This window comes from Astatotilapia calliptera, chromosome 13, assembly GCF_900246225.1.
Source record: "Astatotilapia calliptera chromosome 13, fAstCal1.2, whole genome shotgun sequence".
Taxonomy (NCBI): Eukaryota; Metazoa; Chordata; class Actinopteri; order Cichliformes; family Cichlidae; genus Astatotilapia; species Astatotilapia calliptera.
In genome coordinates, this window is record NC_039314.1 from 24,680,605 (window position 1) to 24,704,413 (window position 23,809).

A 23,809-nucleotide genomic window follows, 5' to 3' on the forward strand; every position below is an offset into this window, starting at 1 on the left:
GTATCTGCAGTGTGCGCTGCAGTGTGCATTGCCAATTTCCTGGCAAATAGCACCCTCTGCTGGTTAATAATAACATTAGCACTCCAGGCCTAGCAGTTCCCCCAAATTGGTCTATGTTTTTGTCTAAGTTAAGAAAGTTAGATGACAGGATCAATAAGGCAATCACTGCTTGTAAATAAGTATTTGCATTCAGTGATAATGGCCAATTTAGCCGAACTGTGTGAATGCTGGGAAATAAGGACATTTTATAAAGAAACACATTGTTATTTAAATGCTCAAGCATGAGCTGAACTGTGCCGAACACCAAATACGAGCCATGACAGAAGGACTATTAAAACAGAAATAAACAGCAGCCTGCATGATCAAGCCTGAAATTTGATAGTGTTTAAGCAACTTAAACCTCGATGTCTGCCGAGGAAAACTGTGAAATGAAGCCCCCTGGACAAACCTGCGGTCTGTTTTTGTCTTCAAAAACATCCAGTTGAAACTTGGGTTTTTGCACTGCACTGCAAAGAGAGAGAAACAGGCATGTTTTATACTTCACACACACAAACTCATCTCACACATCTTTGTCATTATTTCTCAGGCTTTCTTTCTGTCTGTCACAGGCTTTAATTTAATGTCTGCCCCGTTCTCTGCGTCACTATCTCCTATTGTCTCTTTGTTTCTGTCTTATACGCATTGACCGCACACACACACACACACACACACACACACACACGCACGCACGCACGCACACACACACACACACACACACACACAGAGTCTTTGCCGCATTGCAGTAGGTTGTAAATACTCAGTGCCAGCTGAGCTTGAGTGAGCAGCACCAGTGAAATACTGTCTTTGTTTCTCTGTATCTCTCACACCCCGCCTGCTGCCCTTGTGGGGGAAAAAAAATGTAAAATTCAAAAGAGGGAGAAAACACTGTCTTTCTGTCTCTTTGTCTCTCTGACACTTGCCCTCATAAAAAGGGACATCAGCAAAAACAAAAACATGGGGGAAAGCATTCCTTCTGTATGATTCTGCCCATCTGATTAAGTACACTTACAGGGGAAAGAAGGAGAAATTGAATTTCTGACATAAAGACCTTGAAAAGTATCAGCACTGAGACAGATGGCAGAACAAGCACTAAAGATAACATGTAAGGAGATGATATTTTGTGATAATACTGCCAGATAATCCCCTGAGAATGAAAAAAAAAAAAGCTTTCTGGGGCTATTTTTGCAGTTTGCCTCACAAGAGCCACCAGGTGTCCTGTTAGTGTTGCACCCCAATGGTTCATGGAGCCATTTACAGATAAACATTGCATTGATGGCTGAAACAGACAAATATGTATGAATATTGGGCTAGCATATGCATGTGCACATTGTCATGTGATCTTAAATGTATGTTAAAGACTCAGAGGAATCAGGCCTTATCTCACCGTCATGTACATCATGTATATTTACAATTATATTATTGTTTTACAATATAAATTTTAAATGTATAGTATTTATATAGATTCAAATGATGCATTTTTCATATTTGATTTAGGGTAATTAACCCAATTCAGTTATATCCAAATATGAAGGATGCTGCTTCTCTCTTTTTCCCTTATTTGTTTTTTTATTTTATTTTCTTTTTTTTACAATAGTATTAATATTTGGTTTCATCATTTGGATAAAAAGAGTTAAAGAGGAGTCTGTTTCAGTCTGTTTCTTGTGTGTACAGACAGACCCTGAAGCATTAATACCATCATTACAAATTCAGTTATTTAGTAAGGGTGCACGGTTTTGCACACAGTGCACAAAGTTAAAAATTTCTGCAGCATAACATGAGAGCTTATTGAACCTTGGATATTAGTCGGCAGAAAAACACAACTACTGTGAGGACTCAATTACATTGCTGAATTACATTCTGGATAGTTCTAGATAGTAAAGAATTAGTCAGAAGTAGTACCTGACATCATCAGTCTACTGGACTCCATTTTCTTCCACGGCATTCTGAAATAAGCAGGAAAAAAAAGGAGAAAAAGAAAGGATGATTAAATCAGTCAGAAATCAGCGCAAATAGCACGAGGCTTGTAAAAGGCCTACACATAATGAAAAGAGTCTAAAAATACGTCTCATTTTCAGCACTGCTTTCTTGCCAGCCTGTTGGTTAGAAACTTGTCTTATATGTGTAAACAAGTAAAGTAAACCGTACATATGACGTCTTAACGTTCAAACGAAAAATGTAACGAGTTATTAAAAAAAAAAAAACAAGACCTTAGGGTGAGAACAGTAGAGAGACAAAAATAAAAAGTGAGAAATTGTTTACCGTCCATGGAGGCGCGCGGATGCCGAGAAACACTTCTGTGGTGTCGAGAGCGCGCGAGGCAAAGCTGTCGGCACACTGCACGCGCACACATGACAGTGAGCGGCCAATGGCGAACAGGGTCAGGTCGTAAAATGCTTTTACGACCTGTGAGTTGTGCAAAGAGAAAATTGGAATTTGTGGCAGCTGGGTGCAAAAGAGAGCCGCATTTCCAAACAAACAAACAAACACGCGCAGGCAGGGCTCCAGATAAATCTAAGAAGCAGTTTTAAGAAGGTTTAATCATTATTTATTTAGACCACCATCATCCGATGACCACCTCTGATACTAGCTGTTATTTAACCCTTAAAAATATAAATGTTGTAAGAAAAAACAAGTCAGCTCCTTTAGGCTACATTACACTTACAGAACAAAACGGAAGGCCCCAGAACCTTCAAATATAGGCATCTTGTAACTAGAATTTTAGCTATGACGGCAACAACCTGTCTGGATACACAGTTTATAGTTATGTATTGATGTCGGGTTCGCCGCAACAGGAATATCAGTGTATTTTATTGGAAGATTGGAGTAATTAATAACTACCACAATTTCGGCCCACATGCAGCCCAAACGTCGTAATATTAATAATAATAATTTTGCCTTAATTAAATTTGTTGATTAAATCATTAAACTGGCTTTTTTTTTTTTACCCTTCTTCGGAGACGACTACACAAGTGTCTATATATTAGTATTACTGCCCTTCAAAATACTTTGAACTCTGGCTGGACTTCAACCTAATAAATAAAAATAGTTTTAATAGCAACTATAAACTTTTTTTGGCGTCAGTTTACACGTGTGAAGACAGCTTAACTTCTCTACTGAAATATTCATATTCCTGGCTGATATCGAATAGCCCCAAAATATGAGTGGTGCATTAACTTTAAGTAATTGTAATAACAGAGCTGCTGAATGCATCACGTGTACTTTTTTATTTTTATTTTTTTGTTAAACAACACTAATTTTATTTTTTTAACAAGACAAAACAAACAAAAGTAAAACACTAATTACATTCATGGGAGATCTCCAGACCTCCTTGTGTTGGTGAAAAGTACAATATTAATAGTGTAACATTAATATTTTAGGCTAATATTTATAGTATAATAGTAATATTATAGCCTACAACGCTTTGTTGCAGAACAGCTCTCATATTTACCCTGATTTTCTGGTTATTTCCTGAAATAAAATAAAGTACATTTTATTAAAAAGTCTATATTGGTATCTATAGCAAATTTAGGCTGGCCTTATAGGATGGATACATTTTATATTTGGTTAATGTAATAAATACTGAATTATTGCAGCCTAATTATTTATAAAGTTCAGCGACATCCTCTGTCTGTCCACAGAGAGCTTATAGCAAGGGATAGAAAACATCCCGTCACACTAATCTAGTCATAACGCTCTAGTACATTCATTTTTGGTATGTAATAGTTAGTATTTTACAGAATGAATAAACATAGCTTGTGCAGTGCGTTTTATTTCTATTTTATTACACTGGAAGTCATCATGGCTAGCACCTGTATATTGTGTGTGTGTGTGTGTGTGTGTGTGTGTGTGTGTGTGTGTGTGTGTGTGTGTGTGTGTGTGTGTGCGCACCCCCCCCCCCCCCACACACACACACACACTAATAAACTTAATAAATTCTGATTTTAGATTCCACAATTTCTCCTTTTTTATCTTAACCCTCACACATTCATCTCTTGATTCAGAATTCTGTACATGCGCCTTTATTTCAAATTTTATGTCTAAAACTGGTTGAAATGGTTTTAGACATAAGATGGACAAAGCTGAACACTGCCTGTTGGTAAGGAGTAATGTCGATATTTCTTTTCTAAATGTGTATTTTGTAGGCATTTTGTTTTCCCTCTCATTTTTTTTCTCCTGCTTTAAAATAAATAGCGTCAGATCATTTGGAGCACGTTTCAGTAAAAATAAACCTTTTTTTATTCGATGGACTTTAAGGCTTTGATCATAAACTGCAGGTCGAAAGGAGTTCAGAGGCTTCAATTATTGCTTCACCTTTTATTTTGAAGAGGAAACAGAGCGGAAGTAGCGTTACTATCCCTTTTGACTATTAAATAAGAAACATAACAGGATTAGAAGAGGATTAATTTATTTAATAGGGTGGATGAAATTGATTAGAAACTCGGATCACGGAGTAGCTGTTTGAATATTACTGAGCTGCTTTTTTCCTTCATTGTCTTCCTCCCAAATGAAATGTTCCATTATTATTATTATTATTATTATTATAAATTCTTCCAGAGGTCGAGAAAAGGTTATTGCCTGAACAGTTACAGCTTTTAACATGTCACCAGATGAATACTACAGGTTGGACGTTTACAGCTAGTTTCCCAGACATGGATTAAGTTGTCTCAGACTAAAAGGAAATTTCAGTGACGATGTCCACTGAAAAAAAGGTTCTGTGTCTAAGACTTAACTCATGTCAGGGAAACTACACGTTAATGTAGTAAAATGCTGTGGGGCAAGCATCTGAATGAGATTTTGCCTGTGAAGAAAGCTGACGTCAGAATCTGAGATTTGGACTCATGGCCACAGTAATAAATATCACACCATAGAATTACTGCTCGAGTGCAAATAGCTCATGAAAGACAACACCTCCGCCCAGTGGACATAATGAGTAATTACACATGAAGAAGCAGCCCTGTTTTTTGATTTTTTTTTTTGTTTATGAGGAATTTAAATCAGCTCGTGTCTTGAAGTTACCTAATTCAAAAATGTTACTTTAACTTATCGAGACCACCTTGATTAATAAAACTTATTTTTTAAATTTATCTATGTTAGTATAAAACAGAATATTCATGTCAGGCCGCAGTAGGCTTACGTGCTTTACCGTCTATATTTTTTCTTCATAACATAATAAATGCAAGTGCACATCACTTTTCTACATCAATTGTTTGCATGCAGCTCAGCTGGTGAGGCCCTGGACTCTGTTAATGGATCATTATGAATCTATTTTTACCATACTGAAGAAATGTGGTGGGGAGCATGCAGCACTTAGACAGTTGTAATGGTTTTAACGTTTCTACGTGAAATCCTATCATCCTAATACATCCGAATTTCTGCAGCACTTTAAATATTATTCTTTTGGAGGCTAATTACATGTAAATGCAGATGGAAGAGTTTCGTTTGTGATAGTTTTATTAAAAGTGCACATTAAATCAGAACTTTGGAGGCATTTACTTAAAAATGTTTTCAGGTTATTAGTATTATTATTATCTTTTTTTATATATGTTATCTACATTCAGTGCTATTTTCGGCTACAATAATTCTAATGCATTTGTCCGTGTGCTCTGAGTGAAGTTTTGAGATTTAAATGGTTATAATACTTTTTATTCTTGTCCATCAGCTATTAAAATGGATGCATATATTCGTTCTTTTGTCACTCGTCTGTGCTCCAATACAGGACCAAATTATTTTAATACTAGTCCATAGAAACCAATACCTGTGCCCAGTCAGCACAAAAGGCCTGAATGGTGTTTGCAACTCAGACGGCCATTTCTTAACTTTAAAAATAAGAAGAAGGTTCTGCTCTAGCTGAAAAAAATCAAACTACTGCTGATGTTAAAGCTTCCTGTTTTTACCAGTACCGCTACACCGAGGTTGTAGATAACCTAGCCTAAATTGAACGATTACTTCTGAAACAGGAAAAATACACCTCATCAAGACTCACATGCTTTTTGGCAAATCCGTTTTAATTCCCTCCATAATGAAATTTCCCGTGTTTTGTGCTCTCGCTGTCTGTAAAAGACGTGACTGGAACTGTCTAGTCTCATCTGCAGACAATGACTTTAACATTTAGAAGGACAGTTGAGGCTCTAAGGCAGGAAAGGGTGTCCAATAAAACCATATAGTCACGATGACTGTCTGGGCGAAATTACTTTATGGCACCTCTCTCTGCGTGTCTCTCTGTCTTGAGTTGGGGCGGAAAGTCACGTTTATTCTCCAAATGCATGCTGTTGGTTTATGACCCTGCAGTAGGATGAGCCCTGAGAAGATTATATAGCCGCAATAAATGAAGGAAGCTACGAGGCGCTGCACTGACTTTGACAAAACAAGGAGGCAGAAATGTCTCTCCGTGGGCTGAAACTCCGAACACATACCTGAGAGCAGTGAAACACCTTGACGGTGGAATATAATCATAATGACAAACATAATAAATCGAGTTATTGGCCTATAATCCTGTTTAATGTCAACCATGAATTACTGCCTTTGTTTCCCCCCCTGTAGAATCAGCCGCAGGATAATAATATAGGATAATGCTGTATGTAAGCCTTTTTATTGGGTTGTATTGCGCTATTTAATAAACGACAGCGCAATTTTAACCTTTATGAGTTTTAGGCTACATTGATCAGGGGCTACAAAATATTTTTGCAGTAGTTCTATAGCAGGATATTTTTTATGTCTACAATGTTGCCATGTGATGCTATAAATATTATTAATATGCCTTTAATATCAAGTTAAAAACAAACAAAAAGAAAAAAAACTGATTTGTGCGGACTAATCCGTGCGTAAAATTACCAAGTCGCCAAAAAGAAGGCGCAAATGAACACCGACGCTGTAATCCATCTTTTATTTTATTTAGAAAAATCACCATGAGCAGCATATTGAACTTATAACCTAAATGACAGGATGAAGGCCTTATTTTATCACACTTCGTCTCACAGCACAGCACAGGCCTGTCGCTGTAGGCTAACATAGCCTGTTGTTCTTCCTCTTCTCTCAAGGAGAATGTGGACAAAAACGAAAAGCACCAAAATACCTTTAAAATCCTCACAATGTTCCCGTTGCTGCGGATGTTATACCAACTTACATTGGAAAATGGAAATCGATTGTGCGTTGTTGTAAAACGTCTTAAGAGGACAGTAGCTGGTTACTGGGAGGAAACAGCGAAACAGAAAATCTAACAATCAAACTGCAGTCACACCATAGCTTAGCCATGACTGGTGTGTGTGTGTGTGTGTGTGTGTGTGTGTGTGTGTGTGTGTGTGTGTGTGTGTGTGTGTGTGTGTGTGTGTGTGTGTGTGTGTGTGTGTGTGTGTGTGTAGGCATGACCATATCTGCATTTCAAACCCACAGTAACAACAAATATACACAGCAACAATGACAACAACAGCAAGGACAACAATACCAACAAATATGCCCCTATAAGGCTACATGCAGAGTTTATAAAAACAAAACAAAGAAGCTTTATTCTGTCTTCTGGAGCAAATTCCTTAAAAGCTCCTTTCTGATTAATAAGGGAGACCAGGATTGGTTGTAACACAGAGAACTTCTCCACTAGGAGCAAAGTGAAACAAGTTTCTGTACAGACCTGTCAGGCACCTGAAATACAGCAAGAAGAAGAAGTGGTGTTTTGCTTCCTTTTTTATGTTGCTTATTGTAAATATATAAAATCTCGTAAATTTAGCAAATGCACTGTGGTTACAAGTGCATGACATGTAAAAGGTTGTGATTATACAAAACCTACATCAGTATTTTTAACTATTATGACCCACGCATTTGTGCAGAAACTTCAATGGAGGACCAGGAAAAGACAAGAGCGCCTTTTAAACCCAAACAAGAGGTGGTCCTATTTAAAATGCAGTAGACTCATTTTATTTACAGCCAATAAACCAAAGCCTCAAGTCACAGATAATGTGTTAGACAGAAAATATTCATCTTTAGTCACTTATTAGCCAGTTAGACAAAGTACAGCTGACCCTGGTCTGAAAAAGCCACTGAAGTGGGACAGAAGTGAAAGTATCACATTTAAAACACATTATTACTTTAGCATGATCAATTCACCTTTTAAGTACTTGCGATTTTTAGATTTTTCACATGTGTAATCTTGGTGTTCTCGAAGATACATTTGGTTTTGGTTTGTTTTCTAAGGGTAATCGCATTGTTAAAAGAGCATAAAGAGAATAACTCCAGCCTTAGCGAATGTGTCTTTTATCTTTTGGTAGTGCCAACCCAACAGTATTAACATCTTTCACTGTACATGCATCAGATACAGTCCACTAGCCTGAATCCTGTTTGCTCCCAAAAATATTTCATTTTAATCCCATACAAATATTCTGCAGCTATTTTTCAGGCTATAACAAGCAGGTATTCAGCCATGAGATTACTCATGCGGTTTATCTTTGATAGTTTTCCCTTGTACTTCAGTCCGAGCTTGCACATTAAACATAGTTTTCATGAGGGCGATAGTTTTAGCCTTAAATCATAAAACACCATTCCCATTTTTTTTGTTGAGAGCACAGACAGTTTAAGTATTACGTCTGGAATGTTTCAAGCATTGCCATTTCTGAACATGAGAGATGTGCATCCATATTAAAAACAGATGTGTTTTAAAATGAGTAGTCTTTGATATGAGCTGGTATGTTTGTGATCGGGTTTATTGACCTCCCTGTAAATGTTAACACTTCATTATTTACAACTACCCCGGGTTTCAGATGAGCTGTTTTCTTTTTAAAACATGCAGATGGAAGAATTATGCGCCAAAGTACAGATTACCTAACTTTTTTTAAGACATTAATGTGTGTGTTACAGCACATCCCGGTCTCCCCTGCAGAGTTTATCACTGCAGTTTTCAAAAGCAGCAATGTTAGCTCTACAATCCTTTGCTTAGTCACAGCTGATCTTGCCAGTTCATGTTAGAGATGTTGGCCATCTCTGAGCACTGTGTTTCTTTTATCACCACCACCTCTTCACCTATCACAGGAAGAAAACAAAAGCCCCAGCCTCTAAATTCATCATTCATTCATACTCCTCCTCTCCCGAATCATCAACTTCTTCATCTTCATCCGTCTGTTTTGGAACCAGATTTTGACCTGTCTCTCTGTCAGATTTAAGAGTCCTGCCACCTCCAGGCGCCGATCTCTGGTCAGATACATGTTGTAGAGGAATTCCTTCTCCAGCTCCAGGGTCTGGTGTTTGGTGTAAGGACATCTCTTTTTCCGGGTCGATTTGGCATGGATCCAGCTAGCTGATGGATTTTCTGCAGGAAAAGAGACGAGAGTTGCATAGGTTTTTACTCACACCAAACACCATGTATATTTACTTTCCTCTGGTTTTAAGCATGTCTTTCTGTGTGTGTTGTGAGGAGTTCAAAGGCTGGCATAAGATTCAAAGAAAACATTTTGTGGAGCAAATTTTATGAGCCCACAGTTTTTGGCTCATTAGAAAAAGAAACACATCTACACCTTTTTTCACATACTCCTCCTGTAATTTATGACAAACCCGTAATTTAACATAATGTGACATAATTGAAAATGTGGCCACATTTGAGGTTTCTGTCCTTTTCGATTTGGAAGGACAGTGAGCTGCTATAAATACAGGAAAGTATACCCAATAAAGATGAGCCTAAATCTCAGTATGAGAGGAGACAGGGCTGAAAAACAACCACAGCCACACTCATGCTCATTTTTTCTGTTTTTTAATCAGCTGAGTAAGGATATTTTTTAAACATTTAATAGTTTGATAGTCATGCTCTCACAATGCTATTTTGCATTAAAAAAAATTAAAGCACTTAGGATTCTTACATCATTAAATTAACTTTAGATTAGCTAAAATCTCTCATTTTACAAAAAGTAGATATTTTAATGAAACCCAGATAATTGTTTTGTTTATCCCAAGATAAAATATATTAATGTATCTCTACTACTACTACTACTACTACTACTACTACTACTACTACTAATAATAATAATAATAATAATAATAATAATAATAAAGCTATGAGTCTGCACTCTGGAGTAAGGGTCCAATAATGTGTTTTAAATGGCATGGCATGCTTTTAGAGCATAGCATGACTATACTGACTATTTTAGGCAAAACTAGCTTGGAGTAGTATTTGCAAAAACGGGCTCGCTAACTCTCCTACTATCAGAAAAACCTTCATGTGCAAGTCAACCTGGGTTTTCATATAGCTATTGACAAATTGTTAAATAACAATATCACCTTAATTATTTTAATGGACAATAAGGTTTTATATTTTACAGTTTACAAGACATTTATAGGCCCATAAAAGTCACACTCCCCTCTCTATCACACACACACACACACACACACACACACACACACACACACACACACACACACACACACACACACACACACACACACACACACACACCTGTGTATCGCCACTTCTTAAAGCTAATAAACATTCCTGAGTTTAGTGTATCTGTGTTTACCCGGGTCAAGCTGCTGCTGCTGCTGCTGTGTTTTTCTGTCGTCGTCCTCTTTCTTTGGCTCAGGCTTCCTCCCCAGCTCCTCTACAGTCCCAAGCCGCTCCAGGACCACCTCCGCCGGACTGGCGAAGCTGGAATCTTCAGGACTGTCGTGTGACGGGGGTGAACTCTCGGGCTTAATTGTCTCATACCTCGGGCTCGGATTGGAGAGGTCACTCTGTGCTGGGAGACACGCGGGGAAAGTGGCCGAAACTTGCGACAGAGCGGTCTCCGAGGTGGGGCTCGCCCCTTCCCAGCAGCGTACAAACCTGCTGTCCGACGCGGATGCAAGGTGTTCGGCGTGTGTCTGAGTCTGCGGGCCGTAGTAGGGGTGGTGGCTCAGGAGGTGATGTGGATGAAAAAGGCCGGGGATGGACGCACCGGGGGCGGATTGCCGCTGCGGAGAAGAAGACGTAGAAGAAGTGGAAGTGTTTGTCCAAGGAGAAAAGCCATTTAAACTCGACTGTTTGTTGGAAAAATGAGAGAAATCCGGGATGTGTGAGCCGGGGGTCCCCTCCTCCTCCTCTGCTCCCCGGCCTGGCTTTGCGCAGCCAGCCGTCGAACCCTGCAAGCCTCCCGGGATGAAATGTGCACCGTAAGGCTCCTCGGTCTGGAGACCCATCATGGAATAATAATTCGTTAGCGACATGTTTATTTTATTATTTCAATAAAAAGACACTTAAATGCGACTGTAAAACGTTAGATGGGCTGGTATAGTGGCTTACATCCTCCCCTAAAATGGTAGTAATTTTTTCCTGCCCTTACTTTCTCCTCGGCTGCCCATTGGTTACTCTGCGGATCACATGGTTAGACTGTATTTAGCCAGTATAGAAGATAAATCAATTCATTCTTTTGTTTTCAGAAATGTGATAGCACGCCTACTGCGGATGGACCTGAATGTAACATATATATATATATTAAAAAACAAAAAAACAAAAAAACTTGGACTCTTTTTAGAGGCTGAATAAAAAGTAGCATTGGGCCGTTCGTATGCCCGTTTGAAGAGAGCGTAGGTGCTTCTGCCTTTTGCACTTATTTAATGCAAAAATATGACTTACACTTTATTAGTAATTATGTCATCACAGCCTCAGATTGTCACAGGACTGATTAAAACGGGAGGGGATGGGCTTCGGCTTTCCTTTGTGTGAATCGTGACTCATTTCGAGCTTAGAGTGATTCTCCCTTGAAGTTCATGTTGAATTGCGTGCAGCTTTATTTTGCTGGAACTATTACCCAAGATCAGAAATTGATTTGTATCAGTTCACAAGTTCTGTGCTCAAATTAGTTACTTTTTTCTAATTTTAAAGTGTCGAGTGTTTTGTTGTTGCTGTGCTTTTGTTGTTCTCTTACTAAATAAACCAAATCTAAGAAGATCATTTGATTTATCCGTCATTTTAAGCAGTGGAAGGAAAACAGTGTCATAATCTATATATATAGCAGTGCTTGTGCATAAAAGTGAAATTCCAAGTGCTTTTCTTTGTGGCTCTTATATGCTAGGTTAGGCCAGGAACGGTAAACAGTAAGGATTCATTTTGGCCCACTGACTTTTGAGTTCGGAAAAAGTGTGAAAAGCGTGAAAACTGCAAGAACATTTTTAATATATTGCACTGCTATTTCCAGGGTATACTGGTGGCGTTACACAGGAGTGAAAATAGATGGAAATTTTAAATTATCTCTAGATTTAGTCAAGTTGTTGGAATAATAAATAATAATAGTAAATAATACTGTTGGTTAAATACAAAAACTGTACACGTAAAGGTTTGTGTCTTTATAAATCCACAGTGATCAGCAAATGTTATTGTGCATCTAATGACTGCAGGCTCAAGGAATATAAGTAAAAGTTCCTATTGTCTGACAGATTTTGTGGGGGAGGGGTTGTGGTATCTTAATTGTTTCAGCTTTTCAAAAATCATAAGAGCCACGTGAATGTTTTCATCGTGATATTTTAGTTTTATTCATTAATTTTGAAATAAAAACTGTTTTGTAAAGGTTTTACTTTCTCGCCCTACTTCAGATCTAACTGCTCTTTATGTGGCCCATTCGCTAAAATGAGTTTGACACCCTTGGGCTACACCTTGATCGTGCACAGCTAGCGCCATCTTCTGGCTGAATGAGACAAATCTGATTGAAAGCACTGCAAGGACTCCAAACTTTGCAATTAAAGAAGGTCCAAAGGCTTTCAGTAAATTAATTAATTACTACAGCTAATAATATTCAGATAAAATGAGATTATATGCTTGGAATATAACGTCTTGAAAATAAATAGACACTTTGAGAGTCACTTCCAGCAGGATGAAGAGAGGTATGTGAGCAAAACAGTCCTCTATGTTATACAAAATATCCCAGCAATCATTTATAAATCACTGCAGAAGTGATTTTAAGATCTGAAAATCTTGTTTCTTAAGTGGTTTTATGAAAATACTGACATGGAGAAACACATGAATCAGAATTTATGATTTAATGACTTCAAACCTCATTCGGACCAGAGAGACTTCTCAATGCCCGAATGAAATTCAGGGTATCTTACTCTAGATGGCAGTGTTTTAACGGCTCCTCTGCTAATGGGCGGGGGTGGGGTGGGGGGTCTGAGGATGCTGTAAAAGAATGGAGAGTGTTTGCTGTGTAAAAATTAAAAGTCACTCAAGCTGCTCTTTAAATTTATATGACAGATTGTAAGATATGATGGTACAATGTTGGCACCATTTCCCACGATGCATTTCCCTAAACTGATGCCAAGACGTTTTAGAGATGAGTATTAAGAAAAACAATTAGTGAAGTGTTGTTATTACTATCAGGCCATATTTTACATGATTACTGCTCTGGTTTGTCATTCATCATCTTTTTATTTACTTGTGTTCCCCGTATTGGTAACACTTTGCTTGTGCTTCTGCAAACAACTATATGTTGTGTCTTATAAACATTATAATGGACACTAAATGCAAAATACCTCATTCAAGTGTCCCTGTTAGTAGATTCGGAGTAATTGCTAATGTATTTCTACACAGACTCTTTTTATTATCATGGTTTTAAGTCTTTGAATAAAACAGAATTGTACATTTTAGTCAGTGTTAGAATATTACTATATTAAAAATAATTTGACACGGGACAACTACAACTAAAAGATGAGCCTGGTACCAAAATGTATCTTCATATGATCTTTCATATGCTATAACTTGTTTCACCAGGCATATATCTCAAATGCATCTTTTCAAGTTTCCTCCATCAGATAAAACATCCTAGGCACCAATACCTATTTCTATATCTTGCTCATAGACATTAAATTTTTTATTTTTCCTGTTGGAGCTATGATATATTCCATGATAACGATGCTCAAAATTGCTTAAAAACATAAAAAATGAAATTTTGGCTTTTGATTCGGACACTTGGTGAGTAGGTTAAACTGACTTGTTTAAAGGTAATATACTGCATGGGTTGATTAAATACGCACCAACTTCATTCCACATTGTAAAAAAATTGAAATGTTGATTTTGAAGGTTTCCAGTTGGAACTTTTTTCAGAATTGTTTGATTATTTCTTTAATGAAATGACTGACTATTAAAGCCCCTGCAAGTCTACTTCTACACTCCTTTAATTTTCAATATTATGTAACTAAAAGTTTGCAACAACTACTAGTACGACAGCATCAAGTTCTTGCAAAGGTAAAACACCCCAAAAATAGTTTTATTGGGGGTAGCTAGCTTTGATGTCTTTATTTCCAGCCAGAAACACAATCTCTCCTTTGTCTTTCTTTAGACATCACTCACAAATACACACCCGTTTGCAGTCCCACTCACACACAGATGAGGTGAATGTTTGAGACAAACAAAGCGAGAGGCAGCAGACTGTCTGTATTGCCCCAATAAAAGTCACGAGTTGAGGAAATGGTGGTTTGTGGCCGTGTGGTTTGTTGGGATTTGTTTGCGGTTCAAGGTTCATTAGCAGCCTTGGACTCACTGGGTGTTTCTGCTGTCTGGTCCCATGTTGTTCAGACTCAGCACACCAAGGTGTAAAAGAACAAAGAACAGAAGTCTGAGAAGTTCTTCTTTCCAGATTTTCTTTAATGCAGTACTTCTTCTCTTTGCTGTTGAATGTTAAATAGTATAGTATATAGTATAGTATTTTAGATTGCCTTACATTTCAGTTACAACAGGCGTTTTTAAAATTCAATTAAATCCATTGTCCAGTATGGTTGTCGAGCTCCTTTTTCTGAGTACCCAGGGTTTTTTCAGAGCTTGGTAGAACATCATCCTCTTCTATTACTCCTTAGCCATAGAATAACCTTCAGGAAATACTAACACTAAATAATTTTGGTTTCTCTGGAGTTCAAATCTCAAACTTCTGTGACTGAACAATGACATTTGCATTCCTAAGTTAGATGTTGTGTTACTTGCCTTGATGTTATTTATTTCTGTTCACTGCTTTTGTTATACACTGAGAAATTCAATTTTTAATGAAGTAATTTTCTGTAATATCTTTAACCAGTGATTCTTTTAATTTTAACATTTACAGAATATTTAAATATACTTAAAACTGTTTTACACATTTTGTAACCTTGTAATATTGTTCATCCTTGGCCAGGTCTCCCATAAACAACAGATGTTGGAAACTTTAAAGCTATAAAATTAAGTCATTAAACTGTCACAAATCAACATCTAGGTTGTCACAACTCCCACTAAACCCATTTCAAAAGAAACAAGTCTGTGTTACTATAAACAGTCCTGTCACAAGGGTATTTAATATTATTTCATTACTTTTTACATTTAAGAATATATATGCGACATTAAACGAGACAAAAAAGAGGAATTAGACATTAGACAATGTGTCAGTGGTAATGATAATCTTTTTAATGTTTGATCAACAACAGTTTCCTCATAGTCCTCATATTCATCATCCTTAAATGAGTACATAAAGGAAATCCAGGAATATAACTGCACTTCTGTTGATTTTGCTGATTAGAGGAGAAATAGCAAAGAGGCAAACATCAAACGTTATGCAAAGATGATTGTTTAGACTCATATTCATTTGGTTTTATATTCAGCTTCAGTATACTGAGGTACTGACTACTAAACTGAAGTTATTAGCATTAAGCAGGACATTTTTTATGAATGCATACACATTAACATCATGATAAACACCAACTTAAAGAAAATAACATCAAAATCCAATATACATATTTTTTAAAAGATATTAACAGAAAACTCAAAACATATATTTTGTTTTGTTTGTTTCAAATGAAAATGGTCTGCATTTGTATAGCGCTTTTCTAGTCCATAGGACCCCAAAGCGCTTTACACTACATTCAGTCATTCACCCATTCACACACACATTCACACACTGGCGATGGCAAGCTACATTGTAGCCACAGCTGCCCTGGGGCGCACTGACAGAGGCGAGGCTGCCGGACACAGGCGCCACCGGGCCCTCTGACCACCACCAGTAGGCAAACATGGGGTTAGTATCTTGCCCAAGGATATTTGGCATGCAGCCAGGATGCAGCCTGGGATCGAACCACCGACCTTCTGATTAGTGGCTGACCTGCTCTGCCACCTGAGCTACAGCCACCCCTATGGATAAAACTTCATGCTTGCTCACATGGCCTTGTGTTCAAAGGACATGGCCTGAGGCAGAGAGAGCATTAATGGCTTTGCAGTGAAACCACATGACTTGAAGCTGGAGTTAAGAGAAGCATTCCAAAAGGTTTTCTCAATGGCAAACATAATAAAATCTGTGTTGGTACAAGAGAAAAACACCATGAGCTCTGGGTCTTCCTTTAGCTGGGTTTGTGTATTACCCTCTTATATGTCTCTTACCACCTGCTCATAGGTGTCCAAAGGTTGCAGATGATTGTCTTTTAGTTCTTCTTCCTCACCAGTTCAGAACAGGTAGTCACAGTCTCCTGATTCTTCTCTTCATTCTGCTGTTCTTTAACCAGATTTTCACCTGAAAACAAAAAGATAGCACACTGTTTCCTTGTTTTAAAATGATGTTTTCTTCACAATGTACTGAAATAGAATTAATTTAAAAACATGAGCATACTGAGACATATTTCAATATGTCACCATTCCACACACACACACATCTAACAAAGATTCCCTATTTTATCTGCACAATTTTCATTGCTTTTGTCCTTTTAATTCCTGGAATATCAATACATTTCAAATATATATATATTGATTTGGCTAATTTCAACTCTGGATATATTGGTTATCATTAGTTTCTCATTGTGAAGACTACACAATATTCCCTGCAGCTGAACGTTTAATAGTAACAGGACAGCCCATTATTGGTAATCATGAAGTCACATAGCTTTTTGCACTTTGCAAAGTTGGTAATTACAAGATCAACAATTAGAATAGGTGTCTTTTTGTTTTCATTTAGTACATTAACTGATTAATCATCATATTGGATAATATTCCATTGTATTTGAGATATACTGATATGAGTCTTAATAACATCCAGATCGGATGGTTAATAAAGGTCAGTCTTTTAGCAGGTACTCCGCAGATTTAAAATCTATCTTTAAAAGATAAAAACAGTAAAAAAAATATTATACGTTTATAGTGACGTAGCGCTTTACTCGTGTGCGTCACGTATAGTTGTATTTTGTTTGTATCTAACAGAATCCTGAACACATATTAAAAGTAAAAAATTCCAAGTTAAATTTCACAAGTTGAACAAAACCTCATGGGTGGAGAGCGTTCATCATCACGCCACTCTTAACACAAATCTTTGCCAAGATGTGTAATCACATGCAGCTGCACAGCATATACGAGTCCTTCAGCCAGAACAGTGTACAGAAAAGACTTCACAATAACGAAGCAATACACATCATATAGTACTCGAGTAGTTGCAGTCCAGTAAGCTGCTGACAAAGATGGAATATTTGCGCCTAAAGTCATTGTTGGAATTTATTTTAATTTTGCAATGAAAATTGGGAAAAGCGAAGAGTAGAAATGCCATTCAATTGCATTGAAATAAACTATCAAATCCAGTCATGTGACCGCTAATCTAGAAACCCTTGTCTGATGTGGAGATCGTTTTATACATTCTCGTACTATAATTACGCCGTGACTTCAACTTACTCAACTTCAACTGCCGTTTACACTGTGGCCTACTCTCCGGTGCAGTCTCCCGGCCCTCTGATATGGCTCTGACTGCACCGGCCTCCTCTCGTATCTGCAATGCAGTGACAACTCCTGCACTCGGGCTGTTTCATTTCTTTCTCGTGTTGGTTCCCAGGTGTAAATTCCCTTCTAGGAATCAGTCCTCGATGTGCCTACATCCGTCTGATCGAAACCATCTTCTGTTGGATTAGCGAGGAAAAATTTCGGAACATCATATGTCCTTTGGAGAAATCCTTGGATCTAACGCCTTTGCTTAAAAATGGGTTTAACGCGGGCACTGTAAACCAAGATACTCGTGATAAGCAGCTTCCCCGGCAGCTTGAAGAGAGGGTGGGAACAGATCCTCCTCCTAAAGGGTCAGTTTGGGCCACATACAGCCCAATTTGATGTAGAGTGAGCTGGACCAGTAAATGCTTAATACTGTACTGGAGACAATACACTTGTTTTGCACTAAAAAGTTGAACAAAGAGGTCCAAAGAAAGACATTCCTTACCGCACTCCCTTGAAAAAAATCATGTCACGGAGCACTTAAATTAAATTAACCTTCTTGTTTAATGTGTAAAGCATTTACTGAGACATCTTTTAAAAAGTTAGGGTGATTTTAAAAATATAACTTTGCAGATTCACATTCTCCGTTTGTTTTGTTATAATTTATGTAATTTACAGATTGTAATGGCTCTACAGAGACACAAATCCTTCACACATAGTTTTTGTAAGCAAAAACAATATTATTTTACCTCTTTATGAGCAAAAATATAGAAATAGAAGGCATAATTTTGGAAATTCATCTATTAGGCCAAAATGGACAAATGGCGCCTGCTCCCAGTGTTTGACACCTTTGCAGTTGCTTCTTACACAGGAGTTACAATTAAAATGAACTTGTAGTTTGAGTCTCTCTAGGATGTTAAAACACCTTCAAAGATAAAACTATGAAATAAAACAGAATAAAAAGATCGTGTTTGCATGTGCTCATTACCCTCAAGACAACAGTCAATGGCCCTCAGAAAGGAAAAGCTAGCATTTGACCTTGAGTCTCTTTAAACTTGGTCTTCTGAGTATAATTAAGTAATCCTACAGGATGGGCTGGATGTTTTTACACTGAAGCCACATCAAATAAGGCCTAATAAACACCGTGTAAGTGAATGTCATAAGAAAAATAAGGAATTCTAAACTTTTAATTCCACACCTGATGTCCAAAACAAATTTGGATTTTCCATGGAAAAGAACGAAATAACAAATCTTACTAACACAGATGAGAATATATAGTGGAAGAAAAAAAACTGACTGTAGGTCTTTGATCTACCTGCAATAAGTTCCAGCCCTCTTTTGGACCCTAAAAGAACAATCAAGAATGGTTTATTAGATCGTTTTTAATGGATGAAAAAATGATCAATTACCAATAATCAGTGGTAGTAATAATATTAGCAGTAGGAGCAGTCTCATAGTATAGTCACACAGTGGAAGTAGCAACTTATGAAATATGCTTTTTTTTCCAACTGATGGATGTCTTTTTAAATAGTGAGGAGTAATTTCAACCCATTCTGCTACTATATTTTAAAAACAGTATGAGGTGACAAGTTATTGTCTAATAAATATACAGAATGTGTCTAATCACTTTCATTGAGCATTCACTTATTATGAGAACATCTCACTATGTGCCTTCAGTGAAAACATGACCAGATTTTTCTTTTTAATGGTCTCACTGTAGTAACTTAAAATGTATCCAATTTTGACATTTAGATTAGCCGACAGGCATTGATTAGAAAAGCCTTGTTTAAGGAAAGTGACAATAATGCATGGTTCACATCTTCAAAATACTTTACATTGTGAGCATTTGTGTTGCTTTCACATGATAAAAGTATAGCAAATATCCCTTATATTTCCTGAATACTTTCCTAACTAAAGCATACACTGTCAAAAAATTTAGATCTGTAAGTCATTTTGCAAAAGCATACATATTCATATCAAAATAAGCAACTTATGATGCCCCCACTTCATTGCCTCAAACAATATTGAAATTCACAAGGACAAAAGCTGGTCCTTCTGTAGAAGCATGGGAAAATCCCTGGACTAAACAACAGCCAAATCATGAAAGTATCGCACAAACAAATCCACCACCACTCTCTTGTTTCTAACCTTGGCCTGCTGCCTTAATCAGCTGAGGTTCAATACATCTGCAGCTGTTGTAGGAGAAGACAGAAGGCATTATAGGCAGCAAGTGAGGAAACTGCACCAGAGGTGTGGTTTACTGATTGGCTGATCTTTTTGTGAAAGCTGTTCTTCAAAAGGATCTGTAGCCTCTTATATGAGGCATAAATCTCGACTAGCTTTGCAATGCAATAGTACAGTCCCGAGAAATAGCTATATTATAAATATAAGATGTGTAAATGTAGTTACCATTATGTTGACAGGCCTGCTTTGAAAAAACTATTCTGATCAGTTTTGGATGGTTTGTGATTATGATGTGTACAGATCAGTTACTTAGCTGGTGAATTGACCAGGTTCAGTGGTAACCAAACTAAATTTGCATGAAGTACTTTTGTGCAAAACAAATGTAGAGCAAGCTGATGCAAGTCTTTAAATGAGGCAAAACATCCTTGATGGCAGAAACTACAAAGGACTGGTGTATTTTAATTAATGTATCAAATAAATATATCCAGTGAAAATGATGCCCACTGCTCACCATTTAACCATATGGAACACAATATGCTTTGAGATTTTTTACTTTGTACAATGTGTGTATATTAAACGGTAGTTACTGTAGCCCCTGTGGACGTCTAGGACACACGTGATAATGTCTGGCATGCAGAATAGGCTTCTATAACACCTTCTCATCGCAGAGTGCCAAATACCGATGTTCGTTCTAAACGGCAGCTTACAGTGGTCATAGTCGTTACCTTTGGTAGTGCGTATGTTTTAGTAAAATTAATATAAGGCTGTGTATTTTTAGTAATCTTGTTCGAAAAATGTAGTTACTCTAAACTGCGGTAAGAAAAAAAAATAGAAAAAATAATGTTAGGGTGTGAAACGGCAGTTGTAAAAGCAAAAAAACAAACAAAAAAACAAACAAAAAAACCCCACAGATAATGAATGAAACTTATAGTTCACTAAAAGCATGTGTTGTTTGTCCTCCATCGATTAACTAACCAGATTTTCATTTACAGGAAATCCACCCACGCCAGGAAAATAATATCTTGTAAATTCTGTATCTCCTAAATATCCGCAAATGTATTATTATTATTAGTAGTAGTAGCAGTAGTATTGTGAAATTTCGCGCAATTAATATGTTGTAATATGTGTATAAGTGTTTAGGACAGTGTGTTTAGGACAGTGTATTTAATATTTTGTGTTTTGATATATTGCGACACAAAGCACTGAACATTTTGGCCTCGCACCTCATTCAGTGAAACAGATGCCCAAAACTAAACCAATAAATAAATAAACATAGGCTATATTAAAATAAAATAAAAATGATGCGGGTAGATACATTATTAAGGCAGTTTAGTGAGGGTCAAACAGTCGAAACACTAAATGTAAATAAAACCAGAAAAAGTATAAGAGGCGAAATTATTAACATGTTGCCTAATGCCCTAATCAGTAAAGTATGAAATCCTACAGTTAGAAAGGTAGGCGGAGTGGCGTCATCCAGAACAAATATACGGGCTCTGCGTTGGACATTGTCCATAAAGCAGGTCTTTATTTTTTTAATTACACACACTGACTACGGAGTCCAAAGAACGATCTATCCCCACCACACTCACTTCGAAATATTCGTCTTCTTCTTGTCACGTTTCGCTAATTGAGTGCAAAGTGCAGGGGGCCCCTCATCCCTGACGTGCACCCGAATCAACGTCGCCTGTTCAAAGTCGATTGTAGCGCAGCTTTTAATGCAAATAAGGACTTTAAATGAATGAAGTTGGAGAGGAAGCTGCAAATATCGTGGAAATCATAAAAGATCTGATAACAACATTTAAAAAATTTCTCGTTTTTTAAATTGTTTTTGTGGAGTTATACTTTTTTGTTACATTGTTTCTGTATTTTTAGATACGTATGCAGAATCTGACGTTATCAACAATTACCCAGGCGATGAAATCCCTGTTAAAAAAGCTGTTTCACACATTTTTTTCTAATTCTCTTTAACATAAAAACATCTCTTCTCTACTTTCATCTAAATAGAGGAAAGAAAGATTAGTCTAATTAAAAACTCAATTAAATGCGCGTTTTATTGCACTTTGTCTAAAATTGTCAAACACCAGTGATTATTGTTTAGTGACATCCAGCTGTCCCGCGTAAATTAGCGTGTGTGTACTCTATGCAAGTAGAGCACTGGAGAGTTGGAAAAGTCCCTGTTGCTCATTTTCATTCAGTGTTTAATTTATTACAGGTTAATGAAACGGAAATAACATCAGCATCAGGATTACTCATCAGCTATATATACAGCATAGGCCTATCTTTGTGTGTGTGTGTGTGTGTGTGTGTGTGTGTGTGTGTGTGTGTGTGTGTGTGTGTGTGTGTGTGTGTGTGTGTGTGTGTGTGTAGGAGTGATTGTGTGTGAGAGAGAAAAGAGGCAGAATTTTATTAGGCCCATAACTCTTAAGACTCCAGAGGAAGCTGGAAGCATAAAAGTTGAAGGCCAAATCTCTGCATACTGCAGCCAAATCTGAAACAGCTCGGCTGAGAGCTGAGAAATAAATATTGGTGAGATATCACAACTTCACATTTCCTGCGATGGGATAACAGTGAGACACCACGGGAACTTGTGATTAAGATGCTGAGCTGGAACCCAAATGGTTTTTTCTTTTTCCTTTCTTTCTTTCAAGCCACTTTCATGTACTAAAGGTTTATATCAAAAAGAAGGAAAAAAACATAATTTAGACCTATAATGGAGGCTAAATGTACACATATGCGATTTGTTCAGTTGTTTAGTTTAACACCTAGGCATATACATATTCTCAGTCCTACTGGTGGGTTTAAAGTCCACATCATACAGTAAAACTGCGACATCTAATGGCAAGAGTTGGAATTACAATTTAAAGTTAGCCTGCAGCTTTGTCGGCCTTCAAGGTACAGATGTTGACAACAAACTGGGGAACTACAAGAAAAAGGCTTGACTGGCACTGAGTTGAATGTTTTCATCTGTAGTGTTGTTATGGAAGAAAGTAATGTCTTATTACACAGCTGAAATAACTGTTCAGTTTTATGCTTTTGGAAACATGGCATGATGCAAGAATTTCAATAGAAAATACTCTCCAGTGCTTTAGTATTATTATTATTTAGCTTAGATGGTTCTCCTAATTTGACAAAGACGAGAGAAAAGGCTATTAAAGCTGTAGCTGTTACTTAAAAATGGAGACAAAGCACCATATACAACTCCAGTTTTTTTCTGATGTTCTTGGTTACACTACTAAATTGACCTCCAAGTTACAGCAGTGAAGATGCATTGTGTTTTGATATATTGCGACACAAAGCACTGAACATTTTGGCCTCGCACCTCATTCAGTGAAACAGATGCCCAAAACTAAACCAATAAATAAATAAACATAGGCTATATTAAAATAAAATAAAAATGATGCGGGTAGATACATTATTAAGGCAGTTTAGTGAGGGTCAAACAGTCGAAACACTAAATGTAAATAAAACCAGAAAAAGTATAAGAGGCGAAATTATTAACATGTTGCCTAATGCCCTAATCAGTAAAGTATGAAATCCTACAGTTAGAAAGGTAGGCGGAGTGGCGTCATCCAGAACAAATATACGGGCTCTGCGTTGGACATTGTATTGAAGGGGCCCATGTATATGTATATGTCATCCTCTCATAAGCAGCCAGCTGAGCCACTGTTTTAGCCCATTCATCCTATTTCTCCAGCGAGTAGTATCCGTAAAAGCCCAAACAATCCATCTTCTTTCAAAGAAGAAATCAAAGTCCAAAAGAAAAAAAAGAGCGAGCTTTGTAGAAATCTGAAACCTCTTTTTGAAGACTCCAAACATAATCTTTCAGGTACCATTAGACCAACATCTGAGTGTGTACAATACATTCCCCTGGTTCTGGTTCCCATTATAAAATTGTGTAGTCCATCTCCTTATATTATGATTATTACCTCTCAAAATAATTTACACATA

At 37.2% G+C, this 23,809-nt stretch overlaps 1 protein-coding gene across 1 annotated transcript; it reads right to left on the reverse strand.

The window, feature by feature from the left end:
- Positions 1 to 7,375: 7,375 nt before the first annotated feature.
- Positions 7,376 to 11,875, reverse strand: LOC113035579 (homeobox protein Hox-D9b-like). The gene is made up of 2 exons (XM_026191236.1): positions 10,530 to 11,875; positions 7,376 to 9,331 (listed from the first exon to the last, which is right to left on the reverse strand). Exons 1-2 carry the CDS (start codon positions 11,212 to 11,214, stop codon positions 9,087 to 9,089), a joined length of 930 nt encoding a protein of 309 aa, XP_026047021.1. The 5' UTR covers positions 11,215 to 11,875; the 3' UTR covers positions 7,376 to 9,086.
- Positions 11,876 to 23,809: the final 11,934 nt, after the last annotated feature.

Excerpts from the sequence above, each read along its gene's own strand:
- LOC113035579 (XM_026191236.1), bottom strand. The coding sequence starts at position 11,214 with ATGTCGCTAACGAATTATTATTCCATGATGGGTCTCCAGACCGAGGAG. Across the intron at positions 9,332-10,529 it reads GCAGCAGCAGCTTGACCCGG|AAAATCCATCAGCTAGCTGG; the intron begins GTAAACACAGAT and ends CTTTTCCTGCAG.